The sequence below is a fragment of the Pelodiscus sinensis genome, chromosome 1 (assembly GCF_052426305.1).
Source record: "Pelodiscus sinensis isolate ZL-2025 chromosome 1, ASM5242630v1, whole genome shotgun sequence".
Lineage (NCBI taxonomy): Eukaryota > Metazoa > Chordata > Testudines > Trionychidae > Pelodiscus > Pelodiscus sinensis.
The window spans coordinates 93,433,919-93,449,005 of NC_143052.1; the positions used below are offsets into that span (position 1 = coordinate 93,433,919).

General features: G+C 49.6%; 1 protein-coding gene across 1 annotated transcript in view; it reads left to right on the plus strand.

Annotated features, from left to right (window-relative positions):
- Nucleotides 1-527: 527 nt before the first annotated feature.
- The window catches only part of NPTXR (neuronal pentraxin receptor), a 31,326-nt gene continuing 16,766 nt past the window's right edge, over nt 528-15,087 (plus strand). The window contains exon 1 of the mRNA XM_006118966.3: nt 528-1,529. Within this exon, the coding sequence (XP_006119028.3) occupies nt 912-1,529 (618 nt within the window). The 5' untranslated portion in view covers nt 528-911. The remainder of the gene's footprint in view (nt 1,530-15,087) is intronic.

Consider the following 15,087-nt stretch of genomic DNA (forward strand, 5'->3'; position numbering starts at 1 on the left):
AGGACCTAACCCTAGCCCGCCCTGCTCTACAGGGCTCCCAATGTTGCTGGGGGGGCTAGCAGAAGCTGGAAAGAGGCGGGGTAGGGGCAAGGGCTTCGAGGAAAGGGTGGGATGGGGATGGGGATGGGGATAGGGAGAGGGTGGAGCAGGGGTGGGAAGGAGTAGGGGTGGGGCAGGCTGGAGCTTTGAAAATAAAAGCCCAAACACCTGTGGAGCCTGAATATTGGTGGATCTGGAGCACCATATAGGCCCATATGACCAGCCGCCTATACCTCCATCCCCTTGTAGGGTTGCCGACTCTCCAGGATTGTCCTGGAGCTCCAGGAATTAAAGATGACTCTGGGCCGTGTGACGACATTTCTAGGACTACTTCCAACCCACATTAGCATCTCTACCCCCTTGCTCACAGAACAGTGTTGAGCAGCCCACGCGAGGCAGGAGGCAGCGGATGCTGGGCCTGGGGCCCCGATCTAGCAAGTGGCCCTTCCTGTTTGCCCAGGGAGAGGGAGGGGAGGGGGCCGGGCCAGCTCCCAGCTGGCGGGGGGATTCCAAGGCCACCCCTTCGGGCTGCCGGGCTCCGCAGCGCTTCGCTCCGAGAGGCGGGGCTCGTCTCTGTCCCGCTGGCGGGCGCGGCAAGGCGGGCAGCAGGCTGCGCTCCCCGCCCGGCGCCGAAGGGGTGGAGGGAAGGAGCGGGGCGGGGGAGGAGCCAGTGACGCGCCCGCCCCCTCCCTGGCGCTCCCGCCGGAGACACTCGGCAGCGCTTGGTCCAGGCGGCACAAGGCAGCGGCCGCTCCCTCCAGCTCTCCCAGCTCCCGGGGCGCCCCAGCCCGCCCGCCCGCCGCGTTTTCTCCTGGCCGGGCCCCCTCGCAGCTGCCACCCTGAAGTTTCTGGCCGTGCTGCTGGCCGCGGGGATGCTCGCGTTCCTGGGGGCCATCATCTGCATCATCGCGAGCGTGCACCCCGCGGCCAGCCCCGCCGGCGCTCTCCAGGGTGCTGACAATGAGTCCAGCGCCGCCGCCGCCGCCCTGCTGCCGGCCGCCGCCGACAAGGGCCCGGGCGCTCTGCACGGGGCTGGGCAGAGCTTCTCGGGCGGCGCCCCGGACACCCTGCTGGAGCTGCTCTCCAGCGCCCGGCCCCGCCAGCAGCAGCAGCTGCACCACCCGCAGCTCTTCAGCCGCTTCCTCTGCACGCCGCTGCCGGCCGAGTGCCCCTCCGACAGCCCCCCGCCGGGGGACGGCCCCGCGCCCCCCGAGGACCTCTTCTTCCTGCACACCACGGCCGAGCAGCTGAGGCAGACGGCGCTGCAGCAGAGGGACCAGATCCTCAGCGACCAGGAGACCATCCGCGAGCTGACGGGCAAGCTGAGCCAGTGCGAGAACGGGCTGGAGCTGAGCTTCCAGGACAGCGCCTCTCTCTGGGGCGGGCCGCGGAAAGACACCATGGGGGACCTGCCTTGGGACTCGCCTGCCATGGTCCAGGAGCTGGAGGATGCTGTCAGGTCGCTGAAAGACAGGATCGACAAGATTGAGGCAAGGCATGAACCCCCCTCCCCTCCCACCGCCCCCCAGCTCTGCGAGATCACCCGCCTTGCGTCCCCTGCCCCATCGTTCCCCTTCTCCTCTCCTCTCCGTGCCCCTCAGCCTTTCTAAGCCTTCTCACCACTCCCTTGGAACAGCCCTCTCCAGGGCTTTCCTAGAAAATAGCCTGTGGGGTGGGGGTGGGGTTAGTGTATTTGAATACTTCATGTAATTAAATCAGAGATACGCCGCACTCTGGTAAATCAGAGACAGCCTGGCAAGCCCTCAGTGTTGTGTGTGTGGTGGAAAGGGGGCCCATAATGCATAAAATCTATGTGTGTGTGATTCCTCACTGTCTTTTCTCTGGCTTCAGTCTACTCTTTGATGTGAGATTTCCTGTGATAAATATCCTTCATTGAAATAAGTTAAGTAGCTTTCATAGAAATCAGAAAAGGAGTGTGTGTGTGTGTGTGTGTGTGTGTGTGTGTGTGTGTGTGTGTGTGTGTACAGAAATAGAAAAGGATATTTCATGTCCTCCTCCCATCCTTCCAGAAAAGGAGTGTGTGTGTGTGTGTGTGTGTGTGTGTGTGTGTGTGTGTGTGTGTGTGTGTGTGTGTGTACAGAAATAGAAAAGGATATTTCATGTCCTCCTCCCATCCTTCCAGATGCCCCACCAATGTAGGATTGTTCCCTACAGGATAGTCACAGCCTAGTTTTAATTGACTCTCAAGAGATGGGGCTTTCATCTCTTCCCTTCAAAGACTATTATTTGTGTAAAAGACTTCAGGACATTTTCTAGATATCCATTCAAACATTCTGTAGGCATCTATTCTTCATCAATGGGGGCATGTATCCCTTTCAGCTACATACTTCAGCTAGTTTGTTTTGAAACTATTTTCTCCATTCCCAACATATCTAGAGTGCTTGTTTAGGGTTAGAGCAGGCCACCAGTGCTCCCACAAAGTATTACTTTACTCTGCCCATTGTCCTATTGGTGTGGGGGAGAGAAGCAGCATGGAGTTAGTAGGGCTAGATTCTGCTGCCATCAGACATAATGAGAAGTTTCTTACTTATCAAGTTATGTCACTGATAGCAATGGGACTGCTTGCACAGTAAGGCTGTCGACTATGCATTAGGAGCAAAGGTGGCAGAATATGCCCCTAATTATTACACTAATATCAATAATTAATATATGACTATTGCTTACATAAGAAATGATGGGAATCATGAAAGTGAGGCCATGAAAATATTTGTTTACACTCAAGAAATGGTCTTATATCATTTTCTGCTTCTCTGCAGTGCTATTCCTCTTCCCGTCCCTCCTTTGGGGGTCACTGCCTATGTTCCAGTCTCTAGACTGGGTACAAGTGGAGGAAAGCAAGCCTTACATAAAGATGTACAACGGCTGTTCTCCTTGGTGGGTGGAGGTGGGATGGTCTGTGTGTGGAAACTGACTTTTCATGTTGTCAGTGACCTGTGGCAATCTGAAGGAAGATACACTCCTTTGCAAAGTGAGCTAAATCTCTCTTTTCTTTCTGGAATATCTTCTGGATAGATCTCAAACTGGGGGACACTGATGACTTTGTGTACATTAAAGGGGTGAATTGCTGACCCCATTGAAGTCCATGACTTTGATGGGGTCAGGATTTTACAAAGGTGTGTAGTGTTTCATCAGGGAACTTTACGAGGAGACATGTTTCTTATAACAAATAAAAGGTTGCCCTTTCCCTGTAGAATGAGCATAGGTTTGCCACTCAGAACCAAAGGACCCCTCCCAAGATCTGTATGGATCTTAGGAGATCTGCCAGAGGCCAGGGCCATCTGTATAGAAATCGGGGTATTGGGAATGAATCTCAGCCCACTGATCACCCATCCAGGGCCAGTCCTAACCAATTGGTGGCCCCAGGTGACTGCCCAGCTCACCTGTAGGGTTGCCAGATGGTTAAAAAAAATACTGGACAAAAATTTGTCAAGGAAAAAAGGGGGGGAATTGAGGAGTAACCAAGGAAACCTGGGGATTCGGGAGGTCAGGCAGGCATGCGATCATGGCCCACTCCTAAGGCCGGCTCTGTCAGTAGTCCTTTGAAAATGGTGGCCCCGGGCGACCGCCCGGCTCTCCCGCATCTTAGACCGGCTCTGCTCCCATCTGTCTCCCTGGCAGGAGATCCCCCACTCATTTCTGTCTATGAATGAAAAGGAAGCTTCCAGCATGGGAGAGTGAGGTGGGGAGAGTGAAAAGTTAATTCAGGCTCATGTCTCCTACGACTGACTCATCTCTCCACACCGAGTTCTCTCAACTCTTGGAAGGCTCTCAGTGGATTTTTTGGGGTGGGGGGAGGAGAGGAGAGGATGCCATGAAAGCAGCTCATCTCTACCAGACAGGAAGGGGCAGAGCTATATATTGTGGGAATCCCAAAGGCATGGAATCTAGAGATGGATGGACGGAATGATCCCTCTCTCAGAGACACCATCATCTAGGATAACTTTCTCCATGCAAGGAGAGAAACTCCTGTTCAGTGAGAGAGAGGCTGATACATACACAGAGAGAGCTAACGTAATACATGTAGCCACACAGATTATCCATGCAACAGATGGGCAGAAAAGTACAAGAAGAGATAGAGAAAAACAAAGACAGAGGGAGAAACAGATATGCAGGCACATGGATGGAGAGACAAATGCATGCAGGTTGGAACAGACTATGAGACACTCACAGAATTATAGATTCACCCAGATATGTGGAGTAAGGAGAACTAGTGAGCTACTAGGGCATGTCTATACTTAATGCAAGAGCAACACTCAAGGTCGATCTTAGTGTTTGATTTAGAGGGTCTAGTATAGACCTGTAAATCGAATTCTGAGAGTAGCTCCTATTGGCTTCCGCTACTCCTGCTCTTCCCAGGCATAAGGGAAGCCGACAGGAGCATTTGCTGTGGAGTAGAGGTAGCAGCCTCTGTTGTGGTCGTCTGGGCTGACTGATGACAGAGATTGCTCCGGCAGCAGCCTCCCCTAACTCCACCCCCCACCACCATGCTTCTGCCTCTGATAGAGGCAGCAGCACAGTGCGGGGAGGTGGCACCATGGAGCCAGTGCTGGGGGAACCAGCTTTTAAGCCAGCTCCCCCCAGCACTGACTCCTGCTTCCCTGCCCCTTGCTGCCTCTGATACAGAAGCAGCAAGGGGGGGGGGGAATGCGAGTAATCAACTAGATTAACTGTTAAGCCTACGCTGATTGGGTAATCGTCTAGTCAACTAGTCGTTCACATCCCTATGACAAGGTGGATAATGTGATGCCTTTTAGCTGTATCATTATGTGCCAAGAATTGTGTGGCCACAATTCTATACCTTCCAAAAGCAGCTCCCTATTTCAGGAGCTGGTGAGATGGTTTATAATATAAAAACTATTTTGACCTGTTTCTGTCATTTCAAATGGCAGTTGCAGGACGTCCGGGGTGAGATGATGAGGTGAGGGAAGATACTATCATTGGTGGACCTTCCTATTTCTGTTTGTTTGTACTAACACAGAATAGAGAGGGAGACAGATATGCATGCGGAGGGCCAAATTCTTCTCTCAGTTGCACCAGGGAAAAAGAGCACACGTAAAAGTAGCCATTTGATGTGAGGCTAATATCAATGCCTCAGAGAATGGTAGCTAGTGGGCCAAGAGCATACTCTGTATTGTATCTTCTGGGAGACACGCATGTTTATACTTTGCAGTCAGTTTTCAGTTCCTCACAGACCCAGGCCAAGGGAGCAAGCAATTGAGTAAATAGGGCAGTATGTCACAGACAGGTGGGGATAAAGCTTCCCTTGTTTAAGCCTGAAAAACAGGTCTTTTAGAATGTACTGCATATGACGGTCCAATACAGTATCAAACCCTAGAAGCCAGAGGTGGAGACCGTCTATTAGCGTACATCTAATCTCTATGCTGCACAGCTGCTGCCTGCAGCGTACTATCCAGTTGTTTGTCTGGTGCAGTACAAAATGTCAGAATCTATTGAACTTTTCCACTTCCCCTGGGAGGCTAGTCCACAGTCTGAGATATCATACTTCTAGGGAGCCCACACAATGAGTTTGCACTTGGTCACACCGAATACAAGACAGAACATCCAATTATGAAGCAGGAAAGTGGTAGTCCCTCTTGATTAGGCGGACTCTCAAATACTACATTCAATTTTGGGAAGGAAGAGAGCAGAAGAAGACATCAGCAACTTGGCAGAAGCAACCCAAATGACTGGGGATGGGAGTGATTGACCAAGGAAGGCAGATTAAAAGAGCTGAGCACATAACAGATCACAAGAATTTTCAAGGTGTTGCTTTTAAGAAGAGGAGGAATTGTTTAGCATGGGTGTCACTAGGGGTGTGTCTGACGATAGAGGGATGTAGATTAGGCACATCACTATTGCAAATGAAGCGGGGATTTAAATATCCCACGTTTCATTTGAATAGAAATGACCGCCGCTTTTTGCCGATGTGGCACTTTGCCGGCAAAAAGCGGCAGTCTAGACGGGGATCGGTCAACAAGGAAAGCCTGTCTGACTGATCCCTTATGCCTCGTGCAACAAGGTTTACAGAATCGGTCGGAAAAGGCTTTCATTGTTGACTGATCCCCGTCTAGACTGCCGCTTTTTGCCGGCAAAGTGCCACGTCGGCAAGAAGCGGCAGCCATTTCTATTCAAATGAAGCGTGGGATATTTAAATCACCGCTTAATTTGCAATAGCGATGTGCCTAATCTACATCCCACTGTTGGCAGAGGGGTGTAGTTTAGACACACTCTAGGAGCAATAAGAAGGAATTGAGCAAAGGGTAAACTTCATCTGAATTTTAAGAAACATTCCCTCAGGGTAAGATTTCTTAGGCCTGTGGAACAGTCTCACAAGGGAAGTAGTGGAAGCCCAAGCAAGTTGGCACTTTTAGATAGGATTGGACAAAACCGAGATTGAACTGCATTGGGAATATTTGGCAGTATTTGGAAATGGAGGGGTTGGACAAAATATGGCCTAATATGTCTCTTCTAAATTGTGATTTTCTTGCCTTTCCATCCAGATTGTGGTGTTAGGTTGCATCTCTGCACCTCAACTTGTAGTTTTATTTGCTTTCTGCTAAAAATCTTTTTAACGGATAAGAATTGTTTGTGGGGGGAGGGGCGATAAGTGGGGGGAAAGGGTCAATTGGTGGGTGGGTCACATCAGGAGTCTTTCTTTGGGACTGGAAGGGTTCTTGGCACTGAATAAGGCATAGAAAAAGAGCTCTTCCCTGCCCTCAGGAGCTTAGTGTCAATACTCAGACAAAACCAAATGCACTGGGAGACTCTTAGAAAGGTTCTGTCTTAGAACATAATATCTGGTAACAAGCACATAAAGCGACAGTCTTTTTATTGACATGGGTTAACATTTGCAAGTCTATCAGGAGAAGTGAGTTTGGGGAGGGATTTGACAGAAGATTACTAATATAATCTGGATGCTGTTAGTGTGGCTGTCAGGCATAACAGGATTTATTGGTGCTTTAAAAAACACCCCAATTAAGTAGTTTCATTCTTAATTTTTTTTAAGCGATTTAGCTCTGGTGAAACAGGCTGGCTTGAGAATCCTGGAGGCTGGAATGCCCTAGCCCCAGAGAACATGGGCATAACAAACAGAAGCAGTAACATTCATCAGGCATACCATCCCTCAGCAACTGTGCACCCAGCTCGCTCTGCAGAGGCCCCTACCCGGAGATGGCAGCCTTCCTGCTGAGACTGCAGATGGAGAGAGGAAGAAACACATAGTATAAGTTGTATGGTGTGCAGAATGTCCATTAAGGACTGGAATGGGCTACCTAACTCATTTCACATAGGCCATCGGACAGCTGTCATCAGATGGGAACAACTTTTTCAGCACTACCAACCTCAGGCTAAATTCAAACTGGAGCCTAGAAGTAAAAGCTTCTGTAACCAATCCCTAATCCCTCCAGCTATGCAGTCTGCCAGGCGAGTCTGTCTTTCTTGTTCATTCTCTCACGTTCTCTCACGTTCTCTCCATGTCTCTGTGTACTCAGTCACTTTCATGTCATTGTTGCCAACTGTCATGTTTTGGTCCATTGCACCAATTACTAGTTTACTTTTGTCTATGGCAATCTGCCATGGCGAGAAACAGGCACATCCATCCCATTTCAGTTCATGGCAAAGCAGCGACACTGGGCCTCTAATTAGAAAAAAAAAAGATACTAGATGGAAAAAAAAGCCTGTTATGACACATCTGGTCCACTCTTCACTCCCTGCCTCCATTGTATCCCTCAAGGTTTTGTCTTGAGTTTTAAGTGACTTCAGCAGTAGAGCGGTCTACCTCTTCCCCTGGGAGAATGGCCCATAGTCTAAAAAGTCTCTTTCTTGTCCTTCATATAGAGCGAGCGTACTGAGGCAGTGCCCAGCCCCAGGCTGCAGAGTTGCTGTAGAAAGGCTGTGCTCAGACTCTTGGGCTATGTCTACACTCGCGGCTTCTTGCATCAGAAATATGCAAATGAGGCTACGCATGGAATATCACCATGCCTCATTTGCATACCTAATGAGCCGCCATTTTTTCAGAAGAGGCTCTTCTGCCAGAAGGCGCTGTCTACACTGCCGCTTCTTGCACAAGAAAACCCCTCTTGCGCAATGCCGCTATTCCTGAAAATAATTGGTGTAACGGCATTGCGCAAGAGGGGTTTTCTTGCACAAGAAGGGGCAGTGTAGATAGCTCCTTCTGGCGCAAGAGCCTCTTCTGAAAAAATGGCGGCTTCATTAGGTATGCAAATGAGGCTCAGTGATATTCCATGTTTAGCCTCATTTGCATATTTCTGATGCAAGAAGCCACAAGTGTAGCCATAGCCTTGCAGTCCTAAAGCTGCAGCTGCTCCTGTGGCCATCTCGGGGAGGGAGGGGTGAGAAAGGGAGGGCTGGGGAAGAACCCACCTAGGAGCAGAATCCCTCTGTCTCTATGTGTATTTACAGTGCCATGCACAATGGAGTCCTAGTCTCAGCTGGAGTATCTAGGTCTTAGTCTGCTATATCCCCTTGTGCAGACAGTGGAACCATATTGATGTGGCTTCCTGGACAGTCTGCAAAAGCAGGAGGAAGATTGGTCCCATGGCTCCCAAGCTTGTTGCTATAGAGACTGAGAAGTGTGTGGGGCATTGGTCCCTGGTCCTGTCCTTTTCAGCTTAGCAATTAAGGTGAACATATTGGAGGAGGGGCGGAGGGGCGTTCAGAACAAAAGCAGTGAGAACAGATTTTGTAATGAATGAGTTAAATGAGGGAGGTTGATTTCCTTAAATAAATGAAAGTGCATTTGCTTGACAATGGATAAAAACCAACCAAGTCCCAGCAGACGCACAGTTTGTCAAGATGTCGGCTCCCCCTCCTCCCAACTCCAGACGCTGACATTTAACGTGACTAATATTAACTGGCAAATTCCAATCTATTTGCTAGGTTTGGCAGCCCCAAAGCATAACGAAACCCCCGCTGCCCACCCCCTCGCTGCTCTTGCTTTGGCAGATGGGAAGTCCAGAGCTCAACAAACAGCTTTTCCGAGTTCGTTCTGTACATTCCTTCCTCCTGAAAGGCCAGTGGTAAATAACAGCAGTGCAGCACTTATGGCTTTGGAGTAATTTGGTTTGGAGGGAAGAGTGCTAGGTTGGGAACTAAAATCTCCAGCACAGGTGCAGCTCAGCTGTCAGCAGTGAAAATTTCCCACACAGCTATGTACCTCACTGCTGGCTCTAGGGGAACGAACCTCTGTAGGTCTGACAGGAGAGCTCAGTCTCCATGGCCCTGTCAATCCTGGGCCCCTCTGGTGAGCTGGACAATTAGCCCATGCAGGGATGATGATTATGCTATGAAAATCTGACCCACGAAGAGGGGCCTGAAACACTCTCCAGCTAATTCTGTGCAAGCCACTGAACACATGTCAGGAGGTATTTGGTTCTTGCCCCCACAGGCCTGGGACCAGACTGGAGCAGCTGACCTGGAGGCAAAAGGCTCCATGAACCATTCAGCATCCCGTCGTTTGGCCAATACATTTATGTCTCTCCCCTGCCCGAAAGAGTGAGGCTAAAACGATAGTTCCAGTGAGGGCTGTAAGCGGTGTGCTCATTCCATAAGCTTCTTGTCTTGCTTCCCACCTGAACCAAGCAGAGTCCTTATAGGAATGGCCAAACAGATCCCACTATTCATTCCCAGCTGCGACTCACTCTCTCCTAGGGGATGAACTAGCCCTAAGGAGCCTGTCCAAAAATTGTGCTCCTTGCTGCCAACCCAAGGCACTGGCCGAGGTTTGAGGTGCAGGGGTCTTTGCTGGCACCCCAACTCATCTGCATGACACCCACCTCCATGTGAAAGGTGATTGTAACAGGGAGTCCCAGCCCCGCACTATAAATCAACCAGGGCCCAGCTGGCCAAGAGGATCCAGCTGGTTGACAGTGCCCCTCCCCCGTGGCCTTGCTGGGCATGCTCCCTGGTGAGCTGCACTATAAAAGGCCCTGAGCCAGCTCGCTCACGGTTGATGGCCGAAGGGGAAGGACCTGCATAGCCAGCTCCTAACTCAGAAGAGTCCATGCAGCATGAACCAACACCCCAGCCACTACTGCCGCAGCCCCAGCTGCCGTGACAACCCCGGAGACAGGGGAGAGGTGTGACCGCAGGAGAACCGTGGGGAGGTAGGAAGCAGCCCAGGGAAGGGAGTGATAGTTCCCGGAGTGCTCGGCCAATTGCAGGGAAAAGCCCCTTGCAGAGCAAGCAATGGAGAGCTCCACTGTCAACAGGGCCCTGGGCTGGGACCCGGTGGAGTGGGAGGGCCTGGGTCCCCCTATCCTCCCCTCCCCTGCTGTGGCACTCTCAAGGCGGGGAAGGCCCACAGCCGGAGGACTAGGCCGCAAGGCTGTATTTACCCCAAGAGGGGAGCCTATAAAGCAGTGTTTCTTAAAGTGTTCTGTGGCACATAGTCGGAGATGTGCTGTGGAAAGAACAGAATTCCTTAAAGGGACAGCCTCTTCCCCCACCACCCCCAACAACTTTCCCCTGGGGGCTTTATTTTTTGGTCAACAATTTTCCCTGGGTGTTCCCCATTAAAAAAACTTATTGTTTGGTGTTCCTCAATCTTAAAAAGTTTAAGAAACACTGCTATAAAGACTGTGCCACAAGGCTGTATTTACCCCAAAAGGGGAGCCTACAAAGACTGTGCCACAAGGTCGGAGTGACCACCCAAGTGGGGGAACCGTGTAAAGACTTAACCGCAGGGCCAGAATGAGGGAGACCCCGACTGAGGGGCTGCACCCTTTGACCCGTGGTATCCTGACTGAGGGGCTGCACCCCTCGACAGTGATCTAGAGCTGAACCACCTCTAAATACTCCCAGGGACAAGCACCTTCATCCCAAGCCCCTGCCAGCTTCTGAAGCTCTGTCTCCTTGCAGCCCCAGACTGATCCCCTGACAGCTTCTGCAGTCCTCCTTCCCTGGCCTCCAGAAACAAATCCCTCCCAGACCCTTACTCTCTGCTCCACAGTGGCAGTTACCATTGTCTGTTGCTTTCTGAAGTCATCTGAGACTCTGCACATTTGATTTTGTAACAGCCCCTCCTCAGGTTGGTTGTTTGCTAGGGACATAGGACAATATTCCTTTGGGTCACCACCCAGGGAAAATGGTAACAAGTGAATGCTGACAGTGCCAAAGCCAATACTGCAGTCTGGTTCTCCTCAGCTCTGAGGGTTACAAGAGCATCTTTGTGGCCCATCCAGGAATCAGTAGAGTCAGGGAAGTGAGGGAGAGGAACAGATAAACTGAGCTAGAGAGATCAATACAGACAGAAAGAAAAGGTAAGGGAGAGAGACAAAAATAATTGGAGAGAGAATGTACAATGAAGGGAGCTAGAGAAAGAAAAGTTTCAGTGAGAGAGAAATGGAGGGAGCTGCCAGAAGAACAAAAAGACATTACAAAGAAAAGGAAGGAAGGAAGAAAGAAAAGGCAGGCAGTAAGAGGGAACAAGGGAGAGAAACAAACCTTTTTTAATCTGTGTAGGACAGATTGTTATGATGCTAACAGTGCTGACAAGAGCTACACTCCTTTTTTCTATTAACAGATGGAACTGAACATGAAAACAGGGCCATGGCATTTAAATCCAAGGGTGTAGCAGGCAGTATCTCAGTAGCCTTTGTCATATCCAAGCAGCCTAAATGGATTAGAATAGCCCTCAAAATCCTCAGCAACAGTTTTTGTTTTTATTTCATTTACTGTACCTGACATGGAGCACAAGTAAATAACCCCCGCCAAAACTAAGCAGGGCACCCCACACACTCACCTAATCATAAATTCTTCCTCTCATGGACATGTAAATGACTCATTCAGCTTTCCCTCCTCTCCGTCCATCCTCCTTGCCTGCTGTTCCTCTCCTTGGCTTTCTCTTTTCCTTTCTGTGTCTTTATCAATGTGTCATTTTGCCCCCACAAAAAGCACCATGTGCCCAATGGGGAGTAACTAGAAGTAAGGACACAAAATTGAGCAAAGGGAAAATGTGACTGACGATCAGGAAATGTGTTCCCAGCAGTGAGAACGTCAAAGACTGTAGAATAGTCTCCCAGGGAAAGTGGTGGGAGCCCTGTTGTTTGGGACAATGAAAGCTAGAATGGAAATACCCCCGAGGAATAGATTTTAGAAGACAATCCTGCATTGGATGGTGGCAGGGGATGGAACTAGATGGCATAATAGGCCTCTTTCATCTCTAAAGCTTACTATTCTATGATAGTAATTGCAATTAAAGCATCTTTTGCCCTGAAGGAGACCAGGATAGAGAAGTATTCAGCAGGGAATTGACCAAGGAGAGGATTCAGCCCTTTCTAACCATCTCCTCTTTGCTGATGGAGTATTTTCGTGTTAACTCCCCAGTATTTTAAAAGTCAGTTTGGTGCCCCATTTTACCCACAGTGAGGATGTTTTCTCCCCCTTGACAGAACAACCAGAGAAGTGATGTCATTTGTGATGTTTCTTAGAATGATTATTGTTCAGAAAGAGGTCCCATTATCACTGGCTGAGCTAGAGAAGCCTGGCAGAGGCAGCAGATTTTTCTCCCACCCGCCAGGTTGCCAGGAAGTCTCTCTCTTTTGCATGCGTCTTTGCCTGACAGTCCTGGAATTGTTGCTCTATTATTAATGCTATTATTGTTAATGCAAAGAAAATGAGAAAAACAGATGTTCACCAGCAGCCCTCGATGCCTTTTCTCAGGAAGTTGATTGTGTGGAATATGTCTTCCTGGTCCTTGACCAACAATGGGAAACCTAAGTTAGTGAGTGGGCTGCATGAATGGCCTTTCTGCATCTCAGTGGGCCACAGGACTGTCACAACCAAAATAGTCTCACAGGATAGGGTGTTTTGCTAACTGTGCTTGAGTACCTAGAATTTGCAGGGTGTGTAGATTGAACCGCAGCAGCACTTTGATTGGCTATAGGGGAGCACATGGCTCTCACAGTCAGGGTATGTCTAGACTACAGAGTTTTGTCAGAAAAAGGCCGTTTTTCCGACAACCTGAGTTACATCCACACTGCAAGTACGTTCTTCCAACAGAAAATTGAAAGAACAGAGGGGTTTTGCGCAATTGATATTCCTTATTCTACGTGGAAGAAGCCTTTTTCCGGAAGAGCTCTTTTGCAAAAAGGCGTGTGTGGATGGGGAAGAGGGAGTTTTTTCGGAAGAAGAGGGGAAAAAAGCACAGGTGCCCTGGTGGCCATTCTGTCCATAGTAATCACCGCTTACTTGCGAGAGAGCGTCCAGGCAGTCTGGACACTCTCTTTTGAAAAAGCGCATCGCTTTTTCGATACGCTTTTGCAGTGTGGACACTCTCTTTAGCAAGAAGTTTTTTTCGGAAGAGCTCTTCCAAAAAAAGCTTCTTGCACAAAAAGCCTGTAGTCTAGTCATAGCCTCAGTGTTGTGTGCAATCGGCATGCACCTTACGTCACATGTCCTTATTTTACGTGCGTGTCACTTTAGTAATACTGTTAAGGGGGGGAACCCAATGAAGACCGAAACCTGCAGAATCTGGCAACCCTGCACATGAGCAACAGTAAACAAAATGTCTTGTGGGCCACACATGAAACCCTGATAGGTCACATGCAGCCCCTGGGCCTCAGGTTGACCACCACTGCCTTAGATCATGCCAGTCCACCCAAAGACAGTAAACCCACCAAACACACTGAAGGGCAGGACTCTATCCTGTTTTCTATTCTGATTTCTAATCTGAAAGGAAACAGAACAAGGTAGAGCAAGTCCCAGTAGTTGTAGAATGAAGTCAGACACATTTTTAATAGTGATGGTAATTAACCAGTGGAATAACTTACCAATGAATACAGTGGATTCTCCATTATTTGGAATCTTTAAATCAAAACTGGATAGCTCTCTCTCAATGGATGGTATGAGCTCAAGTCTGGAATTACTGGGTGAGGTTCTCTGGCTTGTGTCTTGCAGAAGGACAAACTATTTGACCTAAAGGTTCCTCCTGGCCTTAAACTTGATGAATCAAGGGATCAGCTAAGGTGTTCTGCAAAACTTAATATGCCCTTTCTTTGCTTCTTTTGGACCAGAACTGGTTGGCATATTTCTGACCAGTGTTGCATCAGAATTTGCCGATTCACCAAGTCAAATTGTTTTGTCAGTTAGAAACTGCCTTGTTGCCTGTCAGATTGCCCTCTCTTGGCACCTCAGCAGCCTGCCTGCTGGACTGCCAGGGCTGGAGACCTGAGTCAGCACCATCCTTACAAATCATGGTGCCCTACGCAACGTGAGTACGTGCACCACCTCTCTTGGGGAAGGCACTCTGCAGGGGAGCCAGCCCCTCCATGGGGGGAATCTGTTCTTCGGTGCTGTTGGGCCATGGGAACAGCAGCTGTGGGGGCCAGAGCCAGGGCTGCAGAAGGCAGGAGATGGGCAGGAAGGCTGTTGGAGGAGCAGGCGGGAGGTGCAGACACCAGGCTGCAAGCGGCACAACTTGAGCTGTGGGCCAGAGACCAAGCATGGGGTGGCCATGGTGACTAGGAGCATGGGGTGGTGAATGGTGACTAGGAGAAGTCGGTGAGCGGTGGGAGGGGATGGGCCTGGCTGTTGGAGCCGGCGCCATTGAATATGTGATACACCGCTGTATGGGACACCAGGAAAATGTCAGGACTTCCTGGGTCTGCAGCTCCAGGGTAGCTCAGCAGACTGCATTGAGGCTGCCAGAGCTCATGGCTTCATGGCAGCACACAAGGCAGACAAAGGGAAGAAGGGAGCAAAGAATTTCAAAATGTTTGGTTTTCATTCCCAATTGGAATGAAACCAGATTTTAAAGTATCAGAATCCTGTGTGAAACAGGGTTACCTTTCTCCACCCAGATCTACTGATGATGAATAAAGAAGGCCTGAAAGTGTGTGTGAGGTTTCTGTTTGTTTACATTAAACATCAGGTCTTGTCTGCCCTGGAAAACTCTTCAACTAGTGACTTCACACAACCAGGGGAGCAGCAAAGGAGATTTTAGTCAGACTATTTAAAACCCCTTTAGACTAGACCAGTGGTTCTCAAACTTTTTGGCCCATGGCCCAC